The sequence below is a fragment of the Odocoileus virginianus genome, chromosome 1, assembly GCF_023699985.2.
Source record: "Odocoileus virginianus isolate 20LAN1187 ecotype Illinois chromosome 1, Ovbor_1.2, whole genome shotgun sequence".
Classification (NCBI taxonomy): domain Eukaryota; kingdom Metazoa; phylum Chordata; class Mammalia; order Artiodactyla; family Cervidae; genus Odocoileus; species Odocoileus virginianus.
The window spans coordinates 17078028-17092162 of NC_069674.1; the positions used below are offsets into that span (position 1 = coordinate 17078028).

General features: G+C 41.1%; 1 protein-coding gene across 9 annotated transcripts in view; it reads left to right on the forward strand.

Moving 5' to 3' along the window:
* DGKI (diacylglycerol kinase iota) overlaps positions 1-14135 on the forward strand; it is a 502817-nt gene that overhangs the window by 219516 nt on the left and 269166 nt on the right. For all 9 annotated transcript variants that reach the window (XM_070465256.1, XM_070465264.1, XM_070465269.1 and 6 more), the window contains one exon: positions 5316-5381. In XM_070465256.1, the coding sequence (XP_070321357.1) occupies positions 5316-5381 (66 nt within the window). The remainder of the gene's footprint in view (positions 1-5315; positions 5382-14135) is intronic.

Here is a 14135-nt window from a genome sequence, read left to right on the forward strand (position 1 = left end):
CAGTCCATCCTAAGGGAAATCAGTCCTGAATGTTCATTGGAAGGAATGATGCTGAAGCTGAAACTCCAATACTTTGGCCATCTGATTCGAAGGGACTGACTCATTGGAAAAGACCCTGATGCTGGGAAAGGTTGAGGGAAGGAGGAGAAGGGGATGACAGAGGATGAGATGGTTAGATGGCATCGCCAACTCATTGGACTTGAGTTTGAGTAAACTTCGGGAGTTGGTGATGGACAGGGAGGCCTGGCATGCTGCAATCTATGGGGTTGCAAAGAGTTGGACACAACTGAGTGACTGAACTGAATATTATGAATTGAACTGGCTGCTTTGGACAATAATTGAGCAATTGCATTAGCATTTTTGCTAACCATACAGAAGATAATCCCTGAAATAATGGATCACCAAGATTTTAACACCCATAAGTAATAGCCCTATTCTTACCCAGTACTTGACAGTGGTATATGAATAATTCAGATTTTTGATGAACAATAAAAAGATGTTATAGTATTAGAAGCCTTGCTCTGCTATCTTAACAGCATGTATCAACACTCACATTTACTATGTGAGGCTTCTGAGTCTAATTTCAGTTCAATAATTTAGGAGAAATGAATAATAGTCAAAAGGAAATAGTATGAAATATTTAAGAGCTTGGGAAAGATGGATGATAAAACAGCAGTGATTCTCTAGAAGTGTTCTTTTTCCCCGAACTGATAAAAAACAATAGATGATCCTCCAAAATGGTAGCTATGTGATTTGTCAAGGAAATTAGGTTAAGAATTTCATTCATTTCAACACATTTATTGGCTTTCACTTTGTTCAAGCTATGTTTAAGCGGCAATAGAAAAAAAATTAGATCTAAGAAGACTTCTAAACAGATGGATACTTGACATCTCAAATCAGAGTCACAGAGACAATTACTCAGCTTCTACTGTGGTGATTTGTATGAGTTATTTTATCTGTGCCTCAATTGCCTACCTGTTTCCTAGGAAGGGTGATATTAAAAATATTCAACAACTTGCAGAGTCATAAGTATTTAAATAAGCAATTTAAAAATGTTCTCTTTTACTCCCTAAATAAACTAAACTACATGGTATTATAAATCTGTTTACCAAACAATATATGTTGCCACACAAATGATTCATTGTCAGTCTTATGGTTTCTCAATAATTGTTGATTTGTGGAAATTGCCGGTTTAATCTTTTGATTAGGGTTGTCACTCACTAAATAATCCCATGAGTCAACCATGATTTCTCATAGGTAATTGCATCAAATTCTTCCAGTGTTTCCCCCCTTCAATTCTTAAATGGAGAGTCATTAGGTGATTTATAATCTCAATAAGCAGAGTTTCTCTTAACATCAGTGTTATTGTTCATTATCCCCCAGCTTCTGCTAAACTAACAGCAATTATAGTAAATTTTTCTGTCTCTCATAATACTGCCTGACATTTTTATGTATTCAATATTTCCACTACTGACTGTCATTGAAATCATTTATTGAAAGAGCTTGAACTTGATGTTTCAGAGCAGAGAAGAGGCCCTGCCACAGAGTCGTTGAGAATACAGGCTCTGTTGCCAGCCTGCCTGGGTTTGAATCCTTGCTTGGCCCTTGAATTTTGAAGTCACCACTCTATACCTAGTTTCATCATCTGTAAAATAAGGATGATGATGATAATTCAAGTCAAGCCTTTTGATAAGCTGCCCTACAATGATGTGAATTAGGATAGACTACAATTAGCAGTTGGCCCCCGTCCTCCCAGACAGCCGGCTAAAGTGCTTCTCATGTGGGTGGGCTGAAAAGCTGAAGTAGTCTGCCTCATCTATGAGGTGAAGGGTCTGGTACCTTCATCCCAGTAGAATTTCTGCCCTGACCTGGAGGTATGGGCAGTGAGCAGGTTCCTGGACTTGCAGCCATAGGCCCCTGAATTGTTTATATTGATACCTGGACAGACAGCTGCCATTAGCGGGGCATAGCCCAGTTTTCTGACTTTGTGGGGGAACCCAATGGCATTATCCAGGCAACATGGTTTCTTTTCAGAAGAGAGCTCCAGAATCTTAGAGACCTGTTATGCCCAAAATTAGCATTCTAACTTCTTAATAATGAGGAGGTAGAAATGGTGTGTAGTGTTGAGGGCACGGGGGGTGCTGTCGTATCTATGGAAGAGCCAGAGGGATGGTAGAAGCATCGAACTGCAATTTATCAATCAATATAGACATTTTTCAATGTTTGTTTTACCAACTCAGGGTTTTACTAGTAGTTATCAACTAAATGGCACCTCTACTCATGAAAATTCTCATGAAAATTAAATTATTACTTTATATATATGTAAGGCATTTTTTAGTTATTTAGTTTAATTGGAGGATAATTACAACATTGTGATGGTTTTTGCCATACATCAACATGAATCAGCCATGGGTGCACATGTGTCCCCCCGTCCTGAATCCCCTTCCCACTTCGCTCCCCACCCCATGCCTCTGGGTTGTCCCAAAGCACTGGCTTTGAATGCCCTGCTTCATGCATCAAACTTGCACTGGTCATCTATTTTACATATGTTAGTATACATGTTTCAATGCTATTCTCTCAAATCATCCCACCTTCTCCCACCATTCACCTTCTCCCACAAGAGTCCAAAAGTCTGTTCTTTACACCTGTGTCTCTTTTGCTGTCTCACATATAAGGTTGTCATTGCCATCTCCCTAAATTCCATATATGTGTGTTAAAATACTGTATTGGTGTTTCTCTTTCTGGCCTGCTTCACTCTGTGTAATAGACTCCAGTTTCATCCATCTCATAAGAACTGACTTAAATGTGTTCCTTTTTATAGCTGAGTAATATTCCATTGTGCATATGTACCACAACTTCCTTATCCTTTTGTCTGCTGACAGACATCTAGGTTGCTTCCATGTCCTAGCTATTGTAAACAGTGCTGCAATGAACACTGGGGTACATGTGTCTCTTTCAACTCTGATCTCCTTGGTGTGTATGCCCAGCAGTGGCATTGCTGGGCCATATGGCAGTTCTGTTCCCAGTTTTTTAAGGTATCTCCACACTATTCTCCATGGTGGCAACAGTTTGCATTCCCACCAGCAGTATAAGAGGGTTCCCTTTTCTCCACACCCTCTCCAGCATTTATTGTTTGTAGACTTTTTGATGGCGGCTATTCTGACCACTGTAAGATGATACTCATTGTGATTTTGATTTGCATTTCTCTGATGATGAGTGACGTTCAGCATCTTTTAATGTGTTTATTAGCCATCGGTATGTCTTCTTTAGAGAAATGTCTGTTTAGTTCTTTGGCCCACTTTCTGATTGGGTTGTTTGTTTTTCTGGTGTTGAGCTGCGTGAGCTGCTTATGTATTTTGGAGATTAATTCTTTGTCAGTTGTTTCATTTGCTATTATTTCCTCCCATCCTAAAGACTGCCTTTTCACCTTGTTTATTATTTCCTTCATTATGCAAAAGCTTTTAAGTTTAATTAGGCCCCATTTGTTTATTTTGTTTTTGTTTCCATTACACTGAGAGGTGGGTCATGGAGGATCTTGCTGTGATTTATGTCAGAGAGTGTTCTGCCTACGTTTTCCTTTAAGAATTTGATGGTTTTCTGGTCTTACATTTAGATCTTTAATCCAGTTTGAGCTTATTTTTGTGTATGGTAATAGATGCGTAAGGCATTTTAAAAAGTGCATGACACAGAGATAGTACTCAAGAAATGTTAACTATTATTATTAGCTTCTTTCTGAGAAGAGTATAAGAATTGTGTCCTAATTTTATTAAACTACCACAGTAGAAAAAGCAAGACAAAAACTAGACTAATTAGTAGGACCATTATACTTCTTTATATCTTATTATAGTTAAAAGACCATTGTTCCTCCAGGATCTTTGTTTAGTTTTAATTTAAATTGGTTTGACATAATGAAGAGAAATAGAGGTGACATTTTGGAATTGATAATGCTAATGCTTGTTAGAGGTATCTTTGTCACTCTGAATTTCATGTCTTGACATAACATTTTTTTTCTCGACACTGATCTGTTTTCTGTGTCCCTCCTTACTTAGAACAATGCCTGGATAGTAGGCATTTGGTAAGTATTTGCGAAGCTGAATATTATTAGAGGGCCTATTTTAAAGGGAAAATATAGACTGTGGCCTGACAATACAAATGTTAATTTCAGGTAAGGTATGTGTTCTTAGAAAAGGACAGGAGAAAAACATTAACAAGTATTTTAGGTGAATTGGCCTAAGAGAGATGAATTGTGTGTAGGTTACTAGGGTTTACCTGTAGCACTAGGCCTGAAGACCACTTTCTCTCTTATAAAGCATCTCAACAGCTGGGTGACATGTGCTTCTTCAGTGATATCTGTTTGGCAGGAAAAGGACCTTCCACGTTTCCTACAGCACACGCCAAGAATGGGAGCTTCCCGGGTGGTGCAGCGGTGAAGAATTCACCTGCCAGTGCAGCAGATGCAGGAGACATGGGTTGGTTCCCTGCGTTGAGAAGCTCCCCTGGAGAAGGAAATGGCAACCCACTCCAGTGTTCTTGCCTGGAGAATCCCATGGACAGAGGAACCTGGTGGGCTACAGCCCATGGGATCACAAAAGAATTGGACACAACTAAGTGACTAAGCACACACACAAATAAACCCAGGATAGACCTTGGAAACTGATCTCATTCAGAATACCTAAGGACAACCTCATTACAGAATTTCACGATATGCCCATGTCTCGTCTTTGTCATCACTTTTCTTCAGCGTTTCTCTTTCTTTACTTTCACTAGTTAAAAAACAAACAAACTCTCAAATCATGAGATCTATTTCTTTCTGAGAATTTGATTTCTTTAAAATTCTTCCTAACACAAATGTTGAGTATGATGCTTGCCTGGCACTTATAAAGCATTAAATACACATTTGTTTTCTAAAATGGATGTCTTTATCCTTCTCTCCTTCACCTCCTTTCTTTAAGAAATTTCTTACCTGCCTCAGTTACCTCCCTGCCCAAGGTCACAAACCTAAGCCTTGTTTTTACTAAGAAGAAAGCAGAGTACCAGGAATTCATTACAGCCATTTGTCACCAGGAAGCTGCAGAGAGAAGGCGTGACTAATGGTTTCTGCAAACATGAAAGATCACCAAAGATGGAGACTTAGCTTCGTTTTCCCAAGAGGATTCGTGTTTATTGTTAAACAAATCACATAGGCACATACTTGTTTCTGTGCTGAGATGGGTTTAAATGATTGTTCATGGAAATCTCTACTCTTAAAACACTTTGAGAAAGAATCCTGGAGCTTGCAGGTTGAAACGTATTCATTTACTTTTGTTTTCCCACAGAATTTTGTGCGTCACCATTGGGTGCACCGGCGTCGGCAGGAAGGAAAGTGTAAGCAGTGTGGGAAGGTAAGGCATTGCCCTGCACGTTCGTGAATTGCAGGAGGGTGCTCAGGCCTTGGCAGGCACCTGAGGTAGATGAGTCCCATCACCTGAATCCAGGGCTCAGTATGTCACTTCCCTTCCAAAGGCCTCCTTCCTTTAGGCCTCCTTCCCTTAAGATGGGCTTCCCTGCTGGCTCAGATAGTAGAGTGTCTGTCTGCAATGCAGGAGACCCGGGTTCAATCCCTGGGGTAGGAGATCTCCTGGAGAAGGAAATGACAACCCACTCCAGTACCCTTGTCTGGAAAATCTCATGGGCAGAGGAGCGTGGTAGGCTGCAGTCCATGGGGTCCCAAAGAGTTGAACACAACTGAGTGACTTCATTTTTTTTTCCCCCTTCAGAGGTGTTCTTTTTGTTCTAGAACTCCCTCAAGAGGCAGTGGTCTTCATAGCAGGGATTGGCATGCTCTGAGTGCTAATCCCTGATATGAAGGGATTTTTATTTCATTGTTGACGATTAAGAAAAGGAGACTTCCTCTCTTGTTTAAACTCCCTCCTGAGGATTGCGGGTGCATCACACACTTCTTCAAACAACAACAGAAAATCAGCAGGTGGATGAGCGATGCAGCTTGTGTTGATATGTTCTGGTTGAGCAGAACCGGGTAGATGGACAACATGGAAGCGAGAAGTGTGTTGCTCTCCTGGGATATTACCCGCTTCCTAGAAAGAGATGCCCTTCTCATATGCGGTCATTTATGTCTTCTCCTTGAGTGTCATGGGCTATAAGCCCCTCAGGGTGCAGGGCCACGTGTAAGAGTGAGGCAGGGCTCTTGAAAGCTGCATGCTCTGTAGACTGCCCGATATTGACCCTAACAGATTTGGGCTGTGGCTTTGTTCAGTGTACAGAGATCTACTTTAGGAATGGAAGGATGCTCTGAGATGGTTCATACGGTGGTAAATCCTACTACTAAGATATTTTTAAAAATTACATCAATATAAGCTGGTCTTTTGATATTTCCAATTTTCCTGGAGAGATCTCTAGTCTTTCCCCTCCTGTCGTTTTCTTCCAATTTTATGCACTGTTCATTGAAGAAGGCCTTTTTGTCTCTCCTTGCTATTCTTTGGGACTCTGCATTTAGTTGGATATACCTTTCCCTTTCTCCCTTGCATTTCGCTTCTCTTCTTTCTTTAGCTGTTTGTGAAATCTCCTCAGATGACCACTTTGCCCTTTTGCTTTTCTTTTTCTTTGGGATGGTTTTGTCCACTGCCTTCCGTACAATATTGCAGACCTCCGTCCATAGTTCTTCAGGCACACTGTTTACTAGCTCTAATTCCTCAGATCTATTCATTACCTCTACTGCATTTTCATAGGGGATTTGATTTAAGTTGTACCTGGCTGTCCTAATGGTTTTCCCCCTTTTCTTTAGTTTAAGCCTGAATTTTGCTATGAAAAGCTGGTGATCAGAGCCACAGTCAGCTCCAGGTCTTGTTTTTGCCAACTGTTACAGTTTCTCCATCTTCAGCTACAAGGAATGTCATAAGTTTGATTTTGGTTTTGACCATTTGTTGATGTCCATGTGTAAAGTTGTCTCTTGAGTTGTTGAAAAAGGGTGTTAGCTATGACCAGTGCATTCTCTTGGCAGAATTCAGTTAGCCTTTGCCCTGCTTCATTTTGTTTTGAAGAATTCACACAAAGATAAGCACAATAAAGGACAGAAATGGTAGAGACCTAGTAGATGCCGAAGGGATCAAGAGGAGATGGTAAGAATACACTGAAGAATTGTACAAAAAAGATCTTAATGAATTGGATTACTACAACTGAGTGGTCAAAGTCACTCAAAGAAAGACATTCTGGAGTGTGAAGTCAAGTGGGCCTTAGGAAGCACTACTGTTAGTAAAGTTAGTGCATACGATGAAATTCCAGTAGAACTGTTCAAAACCCTAAAGGAGGATGCCATCAAGGTGTTGCATTCAATATGTCAGCAAATCTGGAAGACCCAGCAGGGGCCACGGGACTGGAAAAGGTCAATCCTCATCCAAATTCCCAAGAAGGGTAGTACTAAAGAATGTGCTAACCACTGGACAGTTGCACTAATTTCCCATGCTAATAGTTGTTCAGTTCATTCATTCAGCTGTGTCTGACTCTTTGCAACCCCATGGCCTGCAGCATGCCAGGCCTCCCTGTCTATCACCAACTCCCGGAGCTTGCTCAAACTCATGTCCATTGAGTTGGTGATGCCATCCAACCATCTCATCCTCTGTCATCCCCTTCTCCTTCTGCCCTCAATCTTTCCCATTATCAGGGTCTTTTCCAATGAGTCAGTCTTTCACATCAGGTGGCCAAAGTATTGGAGTTTCAGCTTCAGCATCAGTCCTTCCAATGAATATTCAGGACTGATTTCTTTTAGGGTTGACTGACTGGATCTCATTGCAGTCCAAGGGACTCTCAAGAGTTTTCTCCAACACCACAGTTCAAAAGCATCAATTCTTTGGCCTCAGCTATCTTTATAATCCAACTCTCACATCCATACATTACTATTGGAAAAACCATAACTTTGACTAGACAGACCTTTGTTGGCAAAGTAATGTCTCTGCTTTTTTAATGTGTTATCTAGGTTGATCATAGCTTTTCTTCCAAGGAGCAAGCATCTTTTAATTTCATGGCTGCTGTCACCATCTGCAGTGATTTTGGAGCCCCCCCCCCCCCCAAAAAAAATAAAGTCTGTCACTGTTTCCATTGTTTCCCATCTATTTGCCATGAAGTGATGGGACAGGATGCCATGATCTTAGTTTTCTGAATGTTGAGCTTTAAGCCAACTTTTTCACTCTCCTCTTTCACTTTCATCAAGAGGCTCTTTAGTTCTTCTTCGCTTTCTGCCCTAAGAGTGGTGTCATCTGCATATCTGAGGTTATTGATGTTTCTCCTGGCAGTCTTGATTCCAGTTTGTGCTTCTTCCAGCCTGGCTTTTTGCATGATGTACTCTGCATATAAGTTAAAATAAGCAGGGTGACAATATACAGCCTTGACGTACTCCTTTCCCAATTTGGAACCAGTCTGTTGTATCATGTCTGGTTCTAACTGTTGCTTCTTGACCTGCATACAGATTTCTCAGGAGGCAAGTCAGGTGGTCTGGTATTCCCCTCTCTTTCAGAACTTTCCACAGTTTATAGTGATCCGCAGAGTCAAAGGCTTTGGTATAGTCAATAAAGCCAAAGTATGTTTTTCTGGAACTCTCTTGCTTTTTTGATGATCCACTGGATGTTGGCAATTTGAACTCTGGTTCTTCTGCCTTTTCTAAATCCAACAAAACATCTGGAAGTTCATGGTTCACATACTGTTGAAGCCTGGCTTGGAGAATTTTGAGCATTACTTTGCTAGTGTGTGAGATGAGTACAATTGTGCAATAGTTTGAGCATTCTTTGGCATTGCCTTTCTTTGAGATTGGAATGAAAACTGACCTTTTCCAGTCCTGTGGGCACTGATAAGTTTTCCAAATTTGCTTTCATATTGAGTGCAACACTTTCACAGCATCATCTTTTAGGATTTGAAATAGCTCAACTGGGATTCCATCACCTCCACTAGCTTTGTTCATAGTGATGCTTCCTAAGGCCCACTTGACTTTGCATTCCAGGATATCTGGCTGTCGGTGAGTGATCACATCATCATGATTATCTGGGTCATGAAGATCTTTTTTGTATAGTTCTTCTGTGTATTCTTGCCACCTTTTCTTAATATCTTTTGCTTTAGTTAGGTCCATACCATTTCTGTCCCTTTTTGTGCCAGTTTCTTCATGGAATGTTTCCTTGGTGTCTCAGATTTTCTTGAAGAGATCTCTAGTCTTTCCCATTCTATTGTTTTCCTCTGTTTCTTTGCTAGTAAGATCATGCTTAAAATCTTGCATGGTAGGCTTCAGCATTATGTGAACCAAGAACTTCCAGGTGTCCAAGCTGGGTTTAGGAAAGGAAGAGGAACCAGAGATCAAATTGCTAACATTTTACTGGATTATAGAGAAAGCAAGGGACTTCCAGAAAAACATCTACCTCTGTTTCATCGGCTACACTAAATCTTTTGACTGTGTGGATCATGGCAAACTGTGGAAAGCTCTTAGAGAGTTGGGAATACCAGACCATTTTACCTGTCTCCTGAGAAACCTGTAGGTGGTTCAAGAAGCAACAGTTAGAGCCCTGTATGGAACAACTGATTGCTTCAAAGGAGCACGGAGAAAGCATTGAGAAAGGAGTGTGACAGGGCAGTCTGCTATCACCCTGTTTGTTTAACCTATATGAGCACATCATGAGAAATGCTGGGCTGGATGCGTTACAAGCTGGAATCAAGATAGGCGGGAGAAATATCAACAACCTCAGATATTCTGTTGATGCCACCCTAATGACAGAACGCAAAGAGCAACTAAACAACCTCTTGAGGAGGGTGAAGGAGGAGTGTGAAAGAGCTGGCTTAAAACTAAGTATTAAACAAAAGTATGATCATGGCATCTGACCCCATTACTTCATGGAAATAGAAGGGAAAAGGTGATGTAGTGACAGATTTCCTCTTCTTGGGCTCTAAAATAACTGTGGATGATGGCTTCAGCCATGAGATCAGAAGATGATTGCTTCTTGGCAGGAAAGCCATGACAAACCTAGACAGTGTGTTAAAAAGCAGAGACATTACTCTGCTGAAAAAGTCCCTATAGTCAAGGCTGTGGTCTTGCCACTAGTCATGTATGGTTCTGATAGCTGGACCTTAAAGAAGGCAGAGCACCAAAGAATTGATGCCTTTGAATTGTGGTGCTGGAGAAGACTCCTGAGAGTCCCTTGGATGCAAGGAGATCAAACCAGTCAATCTTAAGGGATATCAACCCTGCATACTCATTGGGAGGACTGATGCTGAAGCTGAAGCTCCAGTATTTTGGTCATCTGATGTGAACAGCCAACTCTTTGGAAAAGACCCTGATGCTGGGAAAGATTGAGAGCAAAGAAGAGGGTGTCAGTGGATGAGATGGTTTGATGGCGTCACTGATGCAATGGACGTAAACTTGGGCAAACTTCAGGAGATGGTGAAGGACAGGGAGGCCTGGCATGCTGCAGTCCATTGGGTTCAGAAGAGCTGGACATGACTGGATGACTGATCAGCAGCAACAAGTTGGTTTCAATAAAGGAAGTTTTGATTTGGTAGAGAGGAAAATAACTTGGAAAAATATATTCCTCATCAACTTATTTTTGATATGGGTATTTATTTGTGTGACTCTTTTGGGTCAAGCACTGGGGTGAGCTGACCAGTATGCATTTTTGACAATTGAGGGAGGCAGGGAAGTTTTGGCTGCCTGAGTAGTGTGGAGGGTGAGGGAGAGATGGGAAAAAGTTTGTTTAATTTTGTTTGCCAGTGCTGGGAAAGAAAATACGGTGTGGCCATTGGTCACCAAGCTCTTCTTTGGAAGGCTACATTCTTCAGCCTCAAGGGTATGGCCCTCCCTCCATTATAACTGGTAATATCTCCTTCAATTCACCACAGTGACTTCCAGTTGGTTCCTTTCTATACTGGAAAGAGGGCAGACAAAATAGACTAAAAGGGGGAGGAGGAAAAAAAGGGGGGAGGGGAGGAAGTAAAAATAAGAGGAGGGAAGGAGGGGGAGGAGGAGTTGAAAGATGCTTACCAGCCCTTTTCCACAGCTGGAAACAAAAAGAGGTCAGCCCTTTGCCCTCACGTGACCTTCTTCATTGGGTCCATTTCCTCCTCCCCTTTCTGGTGTTGCCCTAGTGACGGTGGATTAGTCACTAAGTCATATCTGACTCTTTGCAACCTCATAGGCTGTAGGCCACCAGGCTCTTCTGTCCATGGGATTTCCCAGGCAAGAATACTGGAGTGGGTTGCCGTTTCCTATTCCAGGGATCTTCCTGACCCAGGGAGTGAATCCTTGCCTCTTGTGTTGCAGGTGAATTCTTTACTGACTGAGCCACCAGGAAAGCCCTGGTGTTGCACTCAGGCTTATGACTTTTCTCTTACTTAGTGAAGTGTAGACTGTCTGCAACTTTCCCGTAAGAATGTGCACATGTGTATGCATAAGAGAGAATAAACAGGTAGGCACAGCCAGTTTTAAGGTCAGAGATGTGAACAGTAGGAAGCATTTGGAAAAACTACCTTCACTGGCCAGCCTAGTAGCTGGCACCCCCTCAGCAGTTTTCAAGCCATAATAGATTTGGAGGAATTTTATTAAAAGAAAATCAATAAGCATTGTATATCTTGTGACTAATACTCCCTAGCGTCATATCACACACCCCTTTCTGGCCTTGCCTTCTGTTAGCGTGGTCAGCCGCAGAGGAAGGACTGGACACCCTGCGGTCTGAGTTGCCGTGACCATGTCTCTCTTCCCGCCCAGGGTCCCCAGGCAACCACTTAGGAGTGCTCACAGGGCACTTCTCATCACGGCTGTCTGCGGGGAAGTCTGTGGTCCCAGCTCTTCACATAAAGTTCCTATGATACTGTACTCTTATATTCATCTCCTGTGTTTATAATACAGCTGCTTATGGATCCTCATAGGCTCAAGCAATTGTGGCCTGGGGTGGTCTTAAATCCATCTCCTTGCTGGATAATAAATAACCCTTCTTTGGAGCCTGGTTTATCCCCTGGATTAGAAGAAACCCAGTGACTCTCTTTCCGTTTGCAGACTAGGTGGTTGAAGTTTCATTTCAGATTTTTTGTGCTATGCAGTTTTTATCATTATGGTTGGCTGGACATTCTTACTTATCCAGAGATTTCTAAACCATTTCACACACACACACACACACACACACACACACACACACACACACTTCTGTACAGATTATTCCATAGTTTATCCATTGGGATGGGGTAACAAATATATTCACTTAGCAAAACCAAATTTTTAAACTGATGGTTTAAAAACACTTGGGCTTATTAGTAAGTGTTTATAGCTAAGAGTGTTTGTAGTTTCACTTTCTGCTTTTTAAAAATTAACAGTAAATATTTGGACTAATTTTCTTGCAATCCTTGAATGTGTTTGAGTGTGTGTGGCATATAATGAATAGCAAATGAGACTGCTTGTGATTCAGTTGCTCACCACCAGGCTGCATGTTTATTATCACCATGTAAGGTTACATTGTTTTCATTCATAATCCTACACTGTGTAAGAGTTAGGGTCCAGGCTTCCCTGGTAGCTCAAAAAGTGAAGAATCTGCCTGAAATGTAGGAGACCTGGTTTCATTTCCTTGGTTGGGAAGATCCCCTGGAAAAGGAAATGTCTACCCACTCCAGTATTTTTGCCTGGAAAATCCCATGGATAGAGGAGCCTGGTGGGCTACTGTCCAAGGGTTTACAAAGAGTCAAACACGACCAAGGGACTCACACTGTCACTTTCTTTTAGGGTCCAGGAAGGAAAGAGATCTCATGCTTAAATTATGTAGTTTGTTGTGTTTAATGGAGAGAATCTTTAAAATGCATGAGCAGAAGAAAAACCACAAGGAGAGTGTAGAACTCTATTCACATGTCCCTGGAATGACGTGGCAACTCTAATTTGCCTATTTCTGTATGATTTTGATTCCTTCTTCCTCTGTCACAGCAATTCTGGCCTTACTCCTTCACTTAACACTCATTTTTCATTCAGGTTTTCAGACACCATTCTAGTATTGATTTTACCATCCTCGTGTTAGCACTATAGTCTGGGGGCCTGATAATGTGTTAAATTCTTTGTTGTAGAATGCTCCCACACTGAGAAACTCTCTTTTACTCAACATTAAGTCCTGGCACCTTTGTCCTGCACCCCCAGGGCCCAGTCCCGTGCACACTTTCCTTTTCCTGTTGGTATATATTGGTTAGGTCCTGCAGCTAGATTTTTCAGCTGTATTCCTTTTTCTCTCTGAGAGAACTTTGCACATTCCAGACTGGGTATATTGGTGTGAAAAGATTATTAAGTCATCTTAGATACTAGCAACAAGAGTCTATTGAGTAGATCTAACACTAGAATGGCATTTGAAACTTGAACAGCAAAATGACATGATGGTTACATATCCTGACTGCACAGAGAGAGGACAGTGGATATCTATATGTTTCAAACACTTCTAGATATTGACCTATATATCTCTTCTTTTGACTGATTCTAATTTGTATTTTTTTTTGCTATGATAAGACTATAATTATTAGTAAAAACAAAAATTCCATGTTAAGTGAGGTAGAGATACCAGAATTGCTGTGATAGTGGAAGTAGAAATCAAAATCTCACAGTAGGCCTGCTAGACTTGCTATATCAGAGACAGCTGGAAAATTCATCAGTTTACTATTAAAATCCCAAAGTGAAGTCAAAGCTGTTTCTAGGTAGCAGAATCTTTTATTTCTCTAAAGCATGCATTATATGGTGGTATTCCTTTGTCATAAATTCATGAAACCAGAAGGAGCACAATCTAAATAATTTTGGCAGTTTTGTCAGTATCTTTCTCAGTTGTCTGGGAGCTGTTACAGAAAAAGTCTAATTTTGCACCAAAAGAAAGTGTAGTTTTACCAGCAGAATAGCATTTTCCTCCATTAGTTAAGGGTGGAGACTATAGCCAGTTATGTCCTGGAAAGTCATACTGTCAGCAAGATTATAGACTATAGAACTTCTCAGAATATATGGAATGATTTGTAGTTGGTAACTGTGATAACATCAATCCTGTCTTTTAAAAAAACGTAGTTTTGGTTAAAAACAAATTTTCTGAAAAACGACCTGCTTGGTGAATATTATAGAGCTTCCCTTGTGGCTCAGCTGGTAAAGAATTTGTCTGCAGTAT